General features: G+C 52.6%; 1 protein-coding gene across 1 annotated transcript in view; it reads left to right on the forward strand.

The window, feature by feature from the left end:
* KIF12 (kinesin family member 12) overlaps positions 1-6673 on the forward strand; it is an 8190-nt gene extending 1517 nt beyond the window's left edge. The window contains exons 5-19 of the mRNA XM_008583913.1: positions 80-155; positions 419-553; positions 675-810; positions 1643-1734; positions 1901-2057; positions 2953-3071; positions 3155-3259; positions 3833-3935; positions 4018-4108; positions 4314-4400; positions 4785-4875; positions 4949-5047; positions 5608-5708; positions 5801-5919; positions 6248-6673. Of these exons, the coding sequence (XP_008582135.1) occupies positions 80-155; positions 419-553; positions 675-810; positions 1643-1734; positions 1901-2057; positions 2953-3071; positions 3155-3259; positions 3833-3935; positions 4018-4108; positions 4314-4400; positions 4785-4875; positions 4949-5047; positions 5608-5708; positions 5801-5919; positions 6248-6387 (1651 nt within the window). The 3' untranslated portion in view covers positions 6388-6673. The remainder of the gene's footprint in view (positions 1-79; positions 156-418; positions 554-674; positions 811-1642; positions 1735-1900; positions 2058-2952; positions 3072-3154; positions 3260-3832; positions 3936-4017; positions 4109-4313; positions 4401-4784; positions 4876-4948; positions 5048-5607; positions 5709-5800; positions 5920-6247) is intronic.
* The last annotated feature ends 10224 nt before the right edge of the window (positions 6674-16897 follow it).

Here is a 16897-nt window from a genome sequence, read left to right on the forward strand (position 1 = left end):
GCCGCCCCCGCCGTGCTCCGACCCCCGGTGCCCCACCTGGGCCGCCGTCGGGGTCCAGCCACGTCCCTGCTGTCCGCAGCTTGTCCTGCACCGTCTTCACCTTTGGCCAGACAGGCTCCGGGAAGACCTACACCCTGACCGGACCTCCTCCCCAGGTGGGCTGAGCGCTGAGGACCAGGGAGGAGAAGGGACTTGCCCAGTTTGGAGCTTTTGGGTTCAAATTTAGGTCCCTTTGCTTACTAGCTCTCAGTTTCTTCATCTGTAAATGTCAGTGGTAGTACCGGCTGTGAGAATTAAATGGGCTGTTATATGGAAACTTGGCACGGTTTCTGGCACACAGTAAGTGCTCTACAAAGGCTAGAGATTGCTGTGGGGATGATCATGACCCAACCCCAGGCTCAGCTGTCTTTGCCCCCAGGGGGAGGGAGTGCCCGTACCCCCCAGCCTGGCTGGCATCATACAGAGGACCTTCGCCTGGCTGTTAGACCGTGTGCAGCACCTGGGTGCCCCTGTCACCCTTCGCGCCTCCTATCTGGAGATCTACAATGAGCAGGTAAGAGAATGAGGTGGAAATACAGAAGAGGAGGTGGGGACTGTTGTCAGTAAGGTCTGGGGGTGGACGGAACATGGACTCAGAGAGAGTCCCTTCCTTTCCCCTCCCCCTCCCCTCCGAGGTTCGGGACTTGCTGAGCCTGGGGTCTCTCCGACCCCTTCCTGTTCGCTGGAACAAGACCCGGGGCTTCTATGTGGAACAGCTGCGGGTGGTGGAGTTTGGGAGTCTGGAGGCCCTGATGGAACTTCTGCAAATGGGTGCGTGCTACTTCAGGGGAGCTTCCAGGGGTGGCAGATGCCCACTCCTCCTTCCGGGGGTGGGGGATGCCCACTCCTCAACCATTCACTGAATGTGGGCTTGGGCCTTGGCTGGAGCTGTGGCTGCAAAAATGACTCTTGTGGGGGAGAAGGATCGGCAAACCAACAATTCAAAGACGCGCCCCAAGGATGCCCCCAAACCACCACCCTCCAAGGACCGGTGATTCTGCCTTCCAAACTCCTTTCAGGCCCAGCCCTCCTCTCCAGCCCAGGGCCTCTGCCTCAGTCAATGCTCCCTAGATAGTCCTCCCCATGCTCTCACCTGCCAATCCATTCTCCTCCATGCAGCAAACCACATCCCTCTTTGGCTCCATGCCCTCCACCCTTGCAGTGCCCTGAGGATAAAGGCTATGCCTCTTAGCTTAGCCTATAAAGCCCTTCCATTCCAGCCTCGTTCATTCATTCATTCACCAAATATTGATTGAGCACCCCTCCTCTGGCAGGCACTGGGGACACCAATCCTCAGGACTCTGGCCCCAGCATTGTGCCACATCTGATCTTTCTGCCTCTGTCCCTCCACACAGCAGTAGGAGAGATGTCAATAAAATGTAAATCTGTTACTCTTCTGCTCAGTTCTCTTCATTCGCCTTTCACCCATCCATGCCAGAGCCAGACCCAACATCCCATCATTCCCTGAACCGACACCCACTTTCCTGCCTCTCTGCCTTTGCACGGGCTGGCCCTTCCTCCAGGATGCCTTTGCTCCTTTTTCTTCACTGGTGATGACCTGTTCTTCCTACCAGGTCCAGCTCCTGCTGCTTCTCCCCTCCAGGTCTTAGCCGTCGAAAGAGCTCAGCCCACACTCTGAACCAGACCTCCAGTCGCAGCCATGTGCTGCTCACACTCTACATCAGCCACCAAACTGTGAGTGCCCCGGCCTGGGGAAAGAGCTGGCCCAGGGCCACCCAGCAAGAGTGTCTAAACCAGCCTGGGCATGCACGGGAGGTAATAGTGGCAATCCTTGGCCTTGTGACCTTGTGTCTTTGATGGGACAGCCCCTCCCAAGTCTCCATCATGCCCTGACCCCCAGCCCCAGCAGATGCCTCCTGTGGATCCTGGGGAGCCTCCTGTTGGTGGGAAGCTGTGCTTTGTAGACCTGGCTGGCAGTGAGAAGGTAACAGCCACAGGATCCCGTGGGGAGCTGATGCTTGAGGCCAACAGCATCAACCGCAGCCTGCTGGCCCTGGGTGAGACCTTGGGGGCCAGTGGGTTGATTTCTCTGCACCTGACCATAACTGTCTACAGGGGGGATACCAGCTACCAGAGGATTGTAGTGCATAGAGGATTAAAGAGCTGCAATTGGGCCGGCCCGTGGCTCACTTGGGAGAGTGCGGTGCTGATAACACCAAGGCCACAGGTCCGGATCCCTATATAGGGATGGCCAGTTAGTTCACTTAGGAGAGCGTGGTGCTGCCAACACCAAGTCAAGGGTTAAGATCCCCTTACTGGTCATATTTAAAAAAAAAAAAAAGAAGAAGAGCTGCAATCCGGGAGCCAGAAGCCTCATTCTGGCCCCAGCTCTGCTGTTGACTTCTCCCTCTTAGAACATCATTTATGAGTCTACAAATTCTAAGGGTCTATAAGGATACATTTCTGATTTGGGAGGTAAAAACACTCACCTGCAGAGTGTGAACACTTAGACATTTGGCCTGTCCCTTGTGCAGCTGGAAAGACTGAGGCCCACTGAGGAGCAGGGAATTGACCAGTCTCCCCATCCCCAGCCCAGGTTAATGGACCTTGAAACCCTTAAGAGCTGGGCCTTGGCATTCCTCTGTGGTGTACATGGGAGATGTTCACAAAACTCCTTTTCATTCAATCTGTTTGTTACAAGTTTCCTGAGCCCCTGCTGAGTGTCAGGCCCTTTGCTGGGCATTGGGGATCGGGGGTGGACAAGGTCATCTCTGCCTTCGTGAAGCCCCAGTCTGGTGGTGGAGACCAATGTGAATGAGTAATAAGATCACGTGAAAAGATGGGTTTTAGAGTTAACACAGGCCTGGGTTGAGATCCCAGCTCTGCAGTGTCCCTGCTGGGTGGCCTTGGGCAAGTGGTATGACCTTTCTGGGCCTTGCTCTCCCCACCTAGGTCACTGCATCTCCCTGCTCCTGGACCCACAGCGGAAGCAGAGCCACATCCCTTTTCGGGACAGCAAGCTCACCAAGTTGCTGGCAGACTCACTAGGGGGGAATGGGGTCACCCTCATGGTACCCAAGGGGGGCTGGCAGGGAGGGCTAGGTCCTGAGAAAGGGGCTCCTAGAGAGGAGCACTAAGGTAGAGTCCTCCCCAGGTGGCCTGCGTGTCCCCCTCAGCCCACTGCCTTCCTGAGACTCTCAGCACTCTGAGATATGCAAGTAGAGCTCAGCGGGTCACCACCCGGCCACTGGCCCCCAAGGTGACTGGAGGGAGACACAGGCAGAGGGAAGGGCAGGGGAGATGGTGGGGAATCAGGAAATAGTTGGAGCCTGAGTTGACATCAAGGTTAAAGTCTGGGTCAGGGTTGGGATTAGGGCTAGAATCCTGGAAATGGTTTCATGGTTGGGTAGGGTGGAGTCAGTATCTCAGCTAGAGCCATGGGCAGGGTTAGGACAGGTCTAGGGTTGGAATCTGAGTTGGGGTATAATTCAGGGCCTGGCCAGGATCCCAGATGGTATCATGGTTAATTCTGAGTTGGGTTGGAGTCTGATAGTGGTCTTGTTTGGAGTCAGAATCTGGGCCAAGGTTTGGACAGAACTGAGTTTGGGGTTGGACTTAAAGTCAAGTCCAGCTCAGAGTGGGAACCTCCAGGATGATATAGTTAAGACAAGGTGCTCCCTCCAAGTAGATGCAGCCTGGTGACAGGATACAAGGCTGGCAAGTGAAGCATGGGTTGGATTTTACGCCCACTCACTTCCCACCCCTGGAAGCCCTTGTGCAGTGCACGACTTGTGTAGCCACAAAGAGTGGCTCTTGGCCTTTTCCTCTCCAGTCTCCTGTGGCAAAGCAGCCCCAACGTTTGGAGACTGAGATGCTACAGCTCCGGGAGGAGAACCGTCGCCTGCGGTTCCAGCTGGACCAAATGGACCCCAAGGGTACTAACTTCCTGGGGGCAGGGCGGGATGTGGATAGGGTCCAGGGCTGCTGGGGATTCAGCCACCTCCTGGTTCCCTGCAGCCTCGGGGCTCAGTGGGGCCCGGGTGGCCTGGGCCCAGCGGAACCTGTATGGGATGCTACAGGAGTTCATGCTGGAGAATGAGAGGCTCAGGTAGGGCCCAGCCCACAGCCATGGGGACTCTGTCCCACCCCTCACTGCTAAGCTGTTTCTGCCAAGCTGCATCCCTCCCTGGGTCCTGGTTCCCCTCTGTCCTCACCGCCTCCTGGGGCTGGTACTATACTGCATTGAGGAGGGGCTGACCAATACCCCCACCAGCCCCACCTCCTGTCACCTTCCTGGGGCTGCTCTCCCCCAGGAAAGAAAAGAGCCAGCTGCAGAGCAGCCGAGACCTGGCTCGGAATGAGCAGCACGTCCTGTCCCAACAGGTCCATGAGCTAGAGAGGTGAGCATGGCCACCAGCCTGGAGACAGGATTGGGACAGAGGGCAGCTAGGAAAGGGGTGGCTTGAAATGGGAAAGAGTCTGATCCCTGGATCCAGACTACTGGGGTTCAGTTCCACCTCTGCCACCTCCAGCTGCATCACCTTGAGCAAATCATTTAACCTCTTGCTGCCTGGGTGTCCTCTTCTGTAACGTGGGGATCTTGGCCATGCCAACCTTACAGAGTTGTTTTAAAGATTGGACTAAATGAGTTAATACATAAAGCATTGAGAACAGGGCCTGGCACATAGTAAGTGCTGCAGAAGTATTTGCTGAAAGGGCGACTTGGAGACCAGCCTGGTGGCAGGGTTGGGGGCTGCAGGCACAGACCCTGTGGTTTTTTCCAGGTGCCTCCTCTCTGCCTCCTACCTTCACCAGCTGGACCTTGGCCCAGCCCCACCGTATCCCTGCTTTATGGCACCAGCTCCCCCCTGCCATGTGAGTCTCACTGCCCAATCTGGAGGGGTGACCAGCAGGGATATCACGGAGCCTCTGACATGCCCTCTTGCAGGCACTGCCACCCGTCTGCCCCTGCTGCCACCTCTGCCCTCTGTGCGGAGCACCTTTGGCCCACTGGGCCTGCCCACGGAGGGAGCGCCACCTGCCACAGGTAGGGTGAGGCAAGGCTGGGAGAACTTGATTTAGCAGTCGACAATCCAGGAGGCTCTAAAGCCCCAGGGATTCCAGGGTTCCAGGCTGGATCACGGGCAGTGAATGGCTGGCTAAGGGCTCCCTCTGCCCAGGGTTTGGAATAACTGTTTACCTCGCCTCCCCCTGCTCCCCACCCTGCCTCCCTTTAGAAACTCACTCTGTCACTCACTTACATATTCACTCATTTTTGTATTTACTTGTTCATGTACTCAGCCATCCCTTCAATAACTCTCCCCTACAATGCTTGGTTTGTGCCAACCTCTATTCTGGGCACTGAGGATTCAGAAAGAGACCAGACTGGTTCCTGTCCTCAGGGGGCTCCCAGCCTCAGGAGAGGACACTACAAGAACCACCTGCTGCCCACAGAAGAAAGTGACTGAGACCCCACCCCTTTATGTCAGCCTGACTTTTTTAGCTCCCTGTGGGGCAGTCATGGTGGGGGGTCATGGTCAGCACCAGGGAATTGGGACACAGAGAGGCAGGGCTGAAGTCACCCAGTGTGGGCCCTGGTCTCTGCAGGCACTAGGTCCAGAAGCTCCAGGTGGCATGCCCCTGTCTGCCCGGCTCCCTCCCTGGGTACCCCCATGCAGCCCCAGTTCTGCCAAGTGCCCCAGAGAGAGGTAGGTGCAGCTCTGGGGCACTGGGTTGGGGTAAGAGGAGGCCTGGGGAACCCAAAGGCTCACCTCTCACCATCCAACCCACCCTGGCCCAGGAGTCACAGCGACTGGACCCAGACCCAAGTCCTGGCAGAGATGCTGACTGAGGAGGAGGTGGTACCCTCTGCACCCCCCCTGCCCATGGGGCCCCCAAACACGTCACCAGTGCTGAGAGGTGAACAAGGCAGAGAGGGAGGGGCACCTAATGTTTTCTGTGATGTTGGGCCAGGAATCACATACTCCAGGCCTCAGTCTTCCCATCTCTGAAATGGGGTGGGTGTTGAGAGGTGATTTCTAACATCTTTCTAGTTCCCAAACTTGGAATTCTCTTTTTAGGGCCACCTGCATGCCCCGATGTATGCTGGAGCCCATGGTGTATTGGGGGATAGGAAAGAAAGGTGGAGGGTAGCACCTGAGGCTTCTTCGGAGGGTGTTGGGACCTGAATGGACCTGGAGGGGAAAGGCCCAAAGGAGGGCAGGCCTCAAACCTCACTGCTCCTTAGGTGGGGCCGGGGTTCCAAATCTGGCCCGGAGACTGGAGGCCCTCAGAGACCAGATTGGCAGCTCCCTACGACGTGGCCGGAGTCAGCCACCCCCCAGCAAGGGTGCACGGAGCCCAGGCCAAGTCCTCCCTCCCTGCTGAAAGCAAAGTGGAAACCCAGGAGACCAGCGTGCGACCTTGGGCTGGGCTCTGCGCTCTTGGGCTTCGGTCTCCCCCTATGTTGAATGGAGTAGCAGCTGCCGCTCCATCCTGCAGCTGGGCTGGGCAGACGACAGCTCCAAGGGCCGGGGAGCAGGGGGACCTGGAGGGGTTATGGGGAGGAACAAAGGAAAGGTACTGCCCCAGACCATGAGAAATGAGACTGGACTCAGGAGAAGCCAGGCAGCAGGGGATGAAACATACGAATAAAGAGAAGTGTCAGCTCCCAGTCTGGTTGGTCTTGTCCTCTGGGGTCGTCAGTCACTTCCCCGTGGGGGAACCCAAGAGCTCTTGGGGGAGTCTGAGGAGGAGCAAGGACCCTGGCACAGGTGTGTGTCCCCTTCTTTTCTGGACTATCCCAGGCTCCCATCTCCTTTCATGTATTATACAGGCTTTAACAGAACAGCTACTACGTGCCACTGAGTAGGCATGGGGAAAGTGAACGGTGGGCATCTCTAAGGGAAACTACTTTGGCCTCGAACCAGGGCAGGTGGGTGGTCGAGGGGCCAACTGCATGTGTCCTGGTGCTGGTGGGGCTCAGGAGTCCCGGCTTCTTATGCCACAGACCTGCTCTGGGACCCTAGGCAAACCCTGCACCCTCCCTGGACCACTTTCTGGTTTTCAGTCAATTAAATGGGGGACACTGCAGCTCCCTGTCCCATTGAGTTCTGGTGAGGGTCAAGGAGGTGAGGACTATCATGATTCCCAGTATCAGTACCCGGTAGGATGCAGTGGGTCTATGACTAGGAAGAAGTCCAGACACGACATGAGAAGTTGGGGGTGAGAGTGGGAGGACCTCATTACACAAAGAGCCTCGAGGCTAACCTGATTCTCCCATTTGTAAGTAGGGAAACTGAGACCCACATGGTTCATTCATTTGTTAGTTCATTTGTTCATTCATTGAACTGCATCAACTGGCATCAACTGCAAATCAAGTTGTAAGTTGGCAAATAAGAGTCACAAGGGGGCTGGCTGGTTAGTTCGGTTGGTTAGAGCACAGTCTTGTCACATGGTTCATTCATTTGTTAGTTCATTTGTTCATTCATTGAACTGCATCAACTGGCATCAACTGCAAATCAAGTTGTAAGTTGGCAAATAAGAGTCACAAGGGGGCTGGCTGGTTAGTTCGGTTGGTTAGAGCACAGTCTTGTAACACCAAGGTCAAGGGCTCAGTTCCCGTACTGGCAGCTGTCAAAAAAAAAAAAAAAAGACCCACGTGTACGAGGTGGCCTTGCCCAGGGAGCTTACAGATTGGTGGGTGGCAGACATTTACAACCTCACACGTGCTTTGATGGAGGAAGCCCAGGGGACCTGTGGAGGCACAAAGGAGGGTCATTCAATCAGAAATTGTTGAGGGGGTCAGGGAAGGTTTGCCAAAGAAGCTGTGATTGAGGCTTGAAGGGTGGACAGCAGGTGGCCCAGGGAAGGTAGAGGTTCCAAAGGTTGTCAGAAAGTACAGAGCCTTGCAGGCCATATCTGGAGTCTGGGCTTATGCCAGGAGCAAAGGGGAGCCATGGAAGGGTCTTGAGGAGTCACCAGCTTAGATTTGTATTTAGGTCATGCTGCCACTTGTGGGAAGTGACAAAGGTGAGCTGGAGGCAGGGGAACAGTAAAGAGATCAGCATGGGGAGGAAATGAGACGCTTTAGCTAGCAGTCCCTGAGCCAGGTCTCAGGTCAGGCGTCCCCCGAGACATGGGCCCTGGGCTCGGGCAAGGCTCCACGCTGGCCAGCCTTAGTCACAGGCTTGGGGAGCACTGGGGAGGAAGAGGCTGAGGCCAGAGAACCAGCCAGGGAGCAGCTGGGGAGTATCAGGTAGCCTGGGGATGCTGAAGGGAGGTCGTGGCACCTGGCACAGTACTAAGACTGGCCACTATTTTTCTCAGACCTGGCCTGAGAAAATCAGGACTTGTTTCCCTGTGACACTCTCCAGCACAAGATCAAGCAAGGAAAGATGCAGTGCTCTCCTGCTCACCATTCTGGAAAGTAGCTCTGGGAATGTCTCCTAATGGTGCCACCTTTTCCCCAGGGGGGTGAGGACCTGAAGATAAAACCCTGGGCCTCCCCCTCACAGAGCCCCTGACTCCTGAGTCTATGCAGGCCTGGTCCCTGAAGCTGGTACTGGCAGGGTCAGCCTGATTGGAGCCCACAGTGGCCAGGTTTTGAGAGGCAAGCCTGTAACTGGGCTCAAGGGGTGTTCAACAGTGGCAGTTTCTCGGAAGGTCAAGGTCCATGGAGGCAGAGCCCAGGGACATAGGGTGATGGCCAGACACCACAGGCAGGGACCAGGCAGAGTGGGCTGTGGTTAAGCTCACAGACTGAGCCACATAAGTTCAAATCCTGGTGACATCACTTAGCCATGAGATCCTGAGCAAGTGACTGAACTGCCCAAGGCACCTCATAGTCCCCCCTTATAAAACTGTCCTGGGGGTTAAATGCCCTGATATACAGAGAGTGCAGCATGCAGCTTTGCCTGCTGCAGACTATTTAGCCAAAATCAACTTTTAGTTAACACAACAATTTGATGGAATTGACAATCCTCGTTCGGACATAGGGTGATGGCCAGACACCACAGGCAGGGACCAGGCAGAGTGGGCTGTGGTTAAGCCCACAGACTGAGCCACATAAGTTCAAATCCTGGTGACATCACTTATCCATGAGATCCTGGGCAAGTGACTGAACTGCCCAAGGCACCTCATAGTCCCCCCTTATAAAACTGTCCTGGGGGTTAAATGCCCTGATATACAGAGAGTGCAGCATGCAGATTTGCCTGCTGCAGACTATTTAGCCAAAATCAACTTTTAGTTAACAGAACAATTTGATGGAATTGACAATCCTCGTTCAAAAAAAAAAAATTATTCTACAAATATTAACCTGCTTTGGGCTAGCATTGAACAAAACATAAGAATCCTTACCCTCAAGGAACACAGACAATAAACAAGAAAATGGGGAAAGTACACGGCATGTCAGACGGTGATAAATGCTGTGCAGCAAAACAGCGGGGGGCAGGGAGGCATGTGTGTGGCGCTCTGCCAGGGTCGGGGTACAACTGTAAATAAGGGGTTCTGGAAAGGTCTCGTGGAGGTGATGTTTATGCAGAGACCTGAAGGTGGAGGATGAGCATGATTAATGCCACATCAGCTTGGGTGGCTCTGCAGGTTCCTGCCTGGCTTCTCCCTACCCCGCAGAACCCTTATCTTACTGCATCATGGCCCTGCTTCCTGGGAGGTCTTGAGCCCCAGGCAGGGGAGGCCCCTGGCACTGAGTGTGAGAGTTTTCCTTAGCTGTCTTGGGAGAACGGACGGCGGCCACCCAGGGGGATCCAGGCCATTGCTGGTCCATTTGTGTGTGGATGATTCCTGCTGGAGCCAGCCACAGTTTTCCAGTTTGCTAGTTCCAGGTCACTCTCCAGTTCAGCAGAAACCCCACTTCCTTTTCCAGAGATAGACACAGGACTCAAGGGGATTGGCCTGCCCATCTGCTAAACCATGTGTCCATCTCTCAATCACTCTAGAACTGCCACTCTTCTAAGATCCTGAAACCCTTGGTGAATTCCACAGGGCCCCGTAACATATCAAGACTCTTCAAATCCATTTGGTTCCTACTGAGAACTTGCAGACTCAGGAGGGTATGTCTGGAAACCTGAAAGCTATAGGCCTTCCACAAATTGCTGGAACTTGGGAGCAGTTCTCTGGCTCCCAGAAACATGGCAGTAGTTCTCAAGAACTGTCAAACTTAAAAGAAGGTCTCTGGTACCTCAGAACATTAGAACTGGGGAAAGCTCTTGGAAACGCTGAAGCATAGTAGGAATTTCCCAGAATTCCAAATCCCTAGAATATCTCTCTGGAACTATGTTGAAGGTGGAAGGGATTCTCTGGCTGGGGGATGTGGTGGGGAGGGACATTCACCAGGGCTCTGAAGGCCATCTGTAATTTTCTACAACACTGGCATATCTCCAGTGACCAGGGTCTAGATCCCTAGTTGAGTTCTCTAGATCCTTGGGGACTCTGACTCTTAGCCAATGCAGAATGGGGAGCATGGCCAAAAGCCTTGCTGTGGGATGGCAAGCTCCAGGAAGAGCACTCCTGAGGATACTTGTGTTTGAAAGGCTGTGAGGTCTCAGATGGGAGGCCAACCTCCAGATAGACCCCAAGAGTTGGAGTCAACGAGAATTTGTGAAGACCCTATTGCCAAGAACATCTTGCTGCTTCAGCCTTCCCTCTGCAGCCCAGATATGCCCTGCTTTCTCTCACTCAGGGTCTTTCTTCTCTTTGCCTAATAACACATTTGCCCCAAATTCATATTCAATGTCAGCCCCTTTATGGTGGGTTTCAGCCCCTTGATGGAATATTTTATGTCCTCTGAAATGGCATTTTCCATTTCCATCTTCTTGTTGAGCTTCCAATGATGCATCTTCCTTTATTTTAAGCAAACAAACACGGCGGGGGGCAGGGTTGGGCAAGCAGGCATGGTTTTACTATGATCAAGGAGCAGTAGCTACTGGAACTTGTGGACAGGCTGGTCCTGTGGTTGGAGACTAGGATTGCAGTCAGGAGACCTGTGTTCCAAGCCTGCTCTGCTCACACCTCCTGTGTGAGCCAGACACGTCCCCCAGCCATCAAGGACATCCATACTGACTGGCTGGCAAGGAAGACCTTTGAAAGTCGGGCAGAGGTGTCTTCCTCAAGAAACTTCACTCAGCTTATGGTTCTGGTCATGTGACCACTCACTCACCACATGATTACAAAGTCTCTACTTGAAGACCAGGCTTTCTCATATTGGGTATGAGAGACACTAGCCTGACCCTGAGCCTCTGCCCTGTCCTCAAGGAACTTCTCGCCAAGTGGGGAAAGGACAAGCAAAGCGACAATTACTATACAATGGAATAGAAAACGACAATTAGCAAAGTTACCAGGTGCCAAGCGCTGCTCCCAGCACTCACCATGTGCCAACTCATTCATTTCTCACAACTCTGTGAAGTGGGTACAGCTGTCCCTTGATATCCATAGAGGATAGGTTCCAGACCCCCACAGATGCCAAATCCACAGATTTTGAAGTCCCTGATATAAAATGGTATAGTATTTGCACATAACCTATGCATATCCTCTTGTGTACTTTAAATCATCTCTAGATTACTTATACCTAATGCTATGTAAATGCTCTGTTACACTGTATTGCTTTTTATTTGCATTATTTTTTATTGCTATATTGTTATTTATTTTTCCTAACATTTTCAATCCACGGTTAATTAAATCCGTGGATGCAGAACCCATGGATACAGAGGGCTGACTGCACTGTTGTTATCCTTTTTGCAGTGAGGCAACCAAGCCAAGAACAGGTTCAGGAACTTGCCCACGATCACACAGCCAGTAGGTGGTAGCAGTGGGATTTGTACCTGGGTGGTCTAGCTCCTGAAAAGGTGCCCTCAACCACTATGCTAAGTGCCACTCAGTGGGACCACAGAGAAAGGGCAGACAGAGGAGCTGTTTCTATCCAACTCAGGAACCCCTGAGCGCAGTGAGGGTGTGTCCCAGAGAAGTTGGTCACCATCAAAGCCCGGCACAACTCAGCAAGGCCAGGCCACTGATGTCCAGCCTTTACCTGGTGGGCAGGGCTCTGGGTGGGAGGCAGGAGATCTGGGTGGTCTCCAGGCTATGGAATCTTGGGCAAACCCTTCCAATTTTTGTCCTTTCAAGGATGTTGAGTTGTCACATCACTTCGAGCAGCCAGGAGTCTAACCTGTTTATTGGATTCACTTTTAATCCTCACACTATCCCCTATGAGCCATTATTAACTCCTAGGGTAAGTCAATTTTATCCCCACTTTACAGAGGAGAAAACTGAGGTTTAAAGAGGTTAACCTTGCCCAGGCTCCCACAGCTGGTAAACTGGGAAGATGGAGGCTGAGAAGGGGAAGAGTGACTTTTGACACCTGATCACCTGATCTCTCAGCCTCAGTTTCCCTATCTGCAAAATAGGGCTACCAGCATAGTAAGATCCTTAATAGAGGATTCAGTAGGACATGTTCATAGAGTGCTCAGTATAGGATTTGGCAGATAGTAGAAACTTAATAAAGTGCTTATTCAGGTTACAGTAGCCTCTGTGGTCTACAGCAGCTGCACCCAGTTCTGTTTCCCCAGCAAAATCCTGCAAGGAACTATTTTTTTTTAAAGGGCCCCAAGCAAGCATCAAGCTCTCTAGCTGGAGTGGGGATGGGCAAAGTAGAGGCTGAATGTTTTACACTCACCAGGGGGTTTTAAACGGGCTTGGGGCAAGCAAGGCTGGGTTCTAGCCCTGGTTCTACCATGTCTATGGGCCTTTGCCCTAGGTCTCTGTCTCAGACTCAGTCTGTATGGAACAATCACGGAGCAAACCCCGGTGGTCTTTCTGGAAGTTCTCTGCTGCCCCCTAGTGGACACAGGATGCTCATGCTTTCTCAGTGCGACTCCAGCCAGGTATGGACGGAGCCCTCAGCTGGGACCTTAGCCCTTGGCTGTGCTGACTGCCCTAATAACATGGGTCCTTCAAGCATACGCACTTGGGGAGCATTTTGACAAGTATCCCTCACTCAGTTCTTGCTTCAGCTCTGCAAGTGAGGGAGCATTACCCCCATCTGGAGGTCTAGAAGGAGAAACTGAGGCTAGGGAGGGAAGGACTGCCCCAAAGCCACCCGTGAGGACTGGGCCTCAAGTCTCTGAGAGGCCTTGTTCTTTGGGGCAGGGGTGGGCACTGAGTAACAAAGCCTAGAAATAGCTGCGCAGTGAGAACATCCCCTCTCATGTGGCTGGTCACAGGGTCCTAGGCGCTGCCCACCTTCTGTTTCTCCATGGTGTCCCTGAAAGGACAGGACAGGCTGTGGCTCTGAGTCCAAGGGAACTAAGCAGGGCCAGGCATTTGAGGCAAGGCCTCCTCCTCAGGTAGGAAAGTCACCCTGTCACTCCCTTCCACCTTCAGCAGAGAAAGACCCAAACCTTGACCACGCCATCTGGCCTGAGTTCCACCCAATGTCCTTGATGTCCCTGCTGGTCCAGTTACCAGGTCCCAGTGCCCGGCTCCTTCCTTCTTTCTGGAAAACCTACAGAGCTGCTTTCCTGGATCTCCTACTTCCATCACCTCGACTAATCTCTCCTGATTATAAATCTGACCAGCCGGCCACTCACTTCTGAAAACCTGCTAGTGCTCCCTGCGTACTCCTGGGAGCATATAACGAGCAAGTCCCTGGCCTGGCAGCACAGTCCTACCTGCTGGCCTCAACCACCTCCCAGCCTCGCTCTCACCATCTCTCTCTGTTCTCCCAAGATCCAGACCTATGGATGTTTTAAAAAATCTTTTTTGCATTCCAAATGCATTTCTCTATCTCCATTTTCCTCCTCTAAGCCTTTGCAATTGCTGTTCCCTTTGCCTGGAACACACTCCCCTCCCCCACATCACACACAAATACACACTTCACCATGCACTTGTGTCTGGCTAACTGCTACTCTTCGGGTTTGTCTCCCTTCCCCCGGCCTCTGCTTGTCCCATCACTGCAGTGACCATCCTGTCTTGTCATTTTCTTCTCATTCACCCATGAGCTCCGGGAGGCCTGTTGTGCTCTCTGTCCTATCCCCAGCATCAAGCACAGAGTGCTTACTTGGTGAGTGAATAAGTGGACGAATGAATAAATGACGGGGAAAAAGGCTGGGCACTGGAGTCAGGCCTATCCAGCCCCCAACTCAGCTGCACGCTGGGTGGCCTTGAACACGTCCCATTCCCTCCCTGAGCCCCCAGTGTGTTCATATGAAAACTGAGGCCTCTCTTCTTACTGCACTGTGCACCTCTGAGGCTCTGAAGCCTCCTGCATGGGGCAGGCATTCCCCTTCCCCTTCAAATGGTACCAGAACCTGGCACCAGTTCCTGTGGACTCTTACTTAGACCCCTGGGCCTCCAAGGAGGGCAGAGGCCACAGAGCCTCATCCTCCCACCCCAACAACCAGAGGGGCTTAGGGTCAGCACCTCTCTGACCACTGCTGGCCTCGCACCCTTACGGCCAGGCTTAATTTTTAAGTAGCAGCCTAAAGTCCAGGTGGCCATTGGCAGTGTTTGCACTCTCTGTTTGTTCTGGTTAATAATCTCAGGAGTGCAAACAGCTCTGGAGGCAGGAGACAAGGTCAGCATCCTGGTCCCATCCTCTGGGTCTCTCCCCACCCCCAGGAGAGGCTCTGCATCTGAATGAACAGCTCTATCTAAAAGCAGGACTAGAGTTTCTTCATCCCTGTGTGCTCCAGGCTTCCCATTTGGACAATGGGCTTGATAACCCGAATCATGCAGACCTGCTAGGAAGGTCAGATGAGCTCTCTTCATGCACTATAAGCAAGCTTAGTAGGAAAACTCTGTTCCTATTTATGACTCATTGTTATTTATTCTTTCTTATACCAGGGCTGGTTTTTCCAAAGACAGACAGCCTGAGCCATCACACAGGTAAGGCAGAGCACTTCTAGACACATTGTCTCTCTTGACCTCTTGGCAGACAGAACAGTGACTGTTTTCCTCAGTCTATAGATTAGGAAAGTGGACTTTAGAAAGGGAAAGCTATCCCCAAGTTTATGCAGAACAAGGAGAAGTCAGGGTTTCTGGCTTCCAGTCTCTCTTAATTCAGACTGCTGCCTTGCTACCACCATTAACCAAACCATAAAAGATTAAGAAACTTTGTGAACATTATGGAGGATAACTGTCCCAGGAAGCTAAACCAAGACAGTTGCAGTGTTTAAACTTGTATCATGGCTTTGAGCTTCCTGGCAGCCAAAGCAAAAAAGGAAATGCAATCAGGGGCCAAACTATCAGTGACAGAGCAAAGGAAACACACTCTGTTGTTATGAATCGAGACACACTTGTTCTGGATCCCAATGAAAGAGGAATGTATTGACTGGATCTTACAGAAGGGACGTGACACAGCATTTGTTTGTGCACTGACTATGTAGGGGGATGCCCCCAGTTTTCACGAGCAGGAGTCTTATTTTTGGAACTGCCTGTCTGCAGGAGTCATTCTGAGCTCTAGGAGGAAGGCTGCTGTGTGTATGGAATGTTCCATGCCCAGAGTAGGTAGAAGTAAGAACAGCAGCTCAGACCACCGGGGAGGACAGCTTCATAGAGAAGGCCTGTGCTATCACTGGCAAGAGTTTGAGCTTTGGAGACAAACAGACCTGAGTTTTTTAAAAATTCTCATTTAAATTTTAAATTTCATGACTACTATGTTAATTTCCTGTGGCTGTTGTGACAAAGTACCACAAACTGGGTGGCCTAAAACAACAGAAGTGCATTCTCTCACCGTCCTGGAGGCCAGAATTCCAAGACCAAGTTGTCGGCAAGCCCGTGCCCCCTCTGAAGGCTCCCGGGAAAAATCCTTCCTTGCTTCTTGCTAGCGTCTGATGGCTGCCATCAATCCTTGGCAATCCTCAACTTGTAGCCGCCTCCCTCCAATCTCTGCCTCGGTCTGCACATGGCCATTGTCCCCATGTCTCTCTCTGTGTCTCTGAGTCTGAGCCTCCCTCTCCATTCTCTTATAAAGATACCAGTCATTGGATTTAGAACCCTCTGTCATCTAGTGCAACCTCATCTTAAGTCATCACATCTGCAGATAAGGTCACATTCTATGGTTCTGGATGGACATGAATTTTGGAGGGGACACTGCTCAACCCACTACAAATATACTCAGCTCTTACTATGTGTCAGGTACTGTGCTAATGCTTTATGAGTGCTAACTCCTTCAATCCTCACATTGATGCTATGGACCAGGAACTATGATTGTCCCCATTTACACATGAGGACAACAAGGCATCGAGAGGTAAAGTGACTTGCCCAAGATGACACAGCAGTCTGGCTCCTGAGTCCATGCTCTCACCACTGCTGACGCTGTCTTTCCCAGCTGGGGGACACTGACTGAGCAAGTCACTTCATTTCTTGGAGACTCAAATCCTCTGTCTTTAAATTAGAGGACAAATGTCACTTCATGAGGTTGCTGTGGGGATTAACTGTGTAAAGTGTCTGGAACAAAGCCAGCGTGTAGCAGGTGCTCAGTGTTTTTATGATCACATCCATTATTATTTCTACTATTATTTACAAGGACTATGGGAAGCTGGGGGTCAGAAAAGGAACTCTGGGGACAGGATGCCTGGGCTGTAGTCTTGGTACTGCCATAGACTTCCCTGTGGTCTCTAGTAAATCGCTTCCTCTCCCTGGGCCTCAGTTTCCTCATGTAAGAAATAGGCCTTATCAGGCTTGACCTGCTGAATCACAGGGGTATGAGATCAAGGTAATAACCCAGCGAAAAAGGTCAGGTGCATGTCCCTGGGAGCCTTTCCAGGCCAACATCTCTTCTAAAACAGCCACTCCCACCTCTTGGTATTGCTGACCCCGGCCTGGCTACAGGGATCAATCAGAGCCAGCCTTGGGGCCCTGATTGGTCCCAGCTAAGCAGGGC

The sequence above is a fragment of the Galeopterus variegatus genome, unplaced genomic scaffold, assembly GCF_000696425.1.
Source record: "Galeopterus variegatus unplaced genomic scaffold, G_variegatus-3.0.2 Scaffold3081, whole genome shotgun sequence".
Classification (NCBI taxonomy): domain Eukaryota; kingdom Metazoa; phylum Chordata; class Mammalia; order Dermoptera; family Cynocephalidae; genus Galeopterus; species Galeopterus variegatus.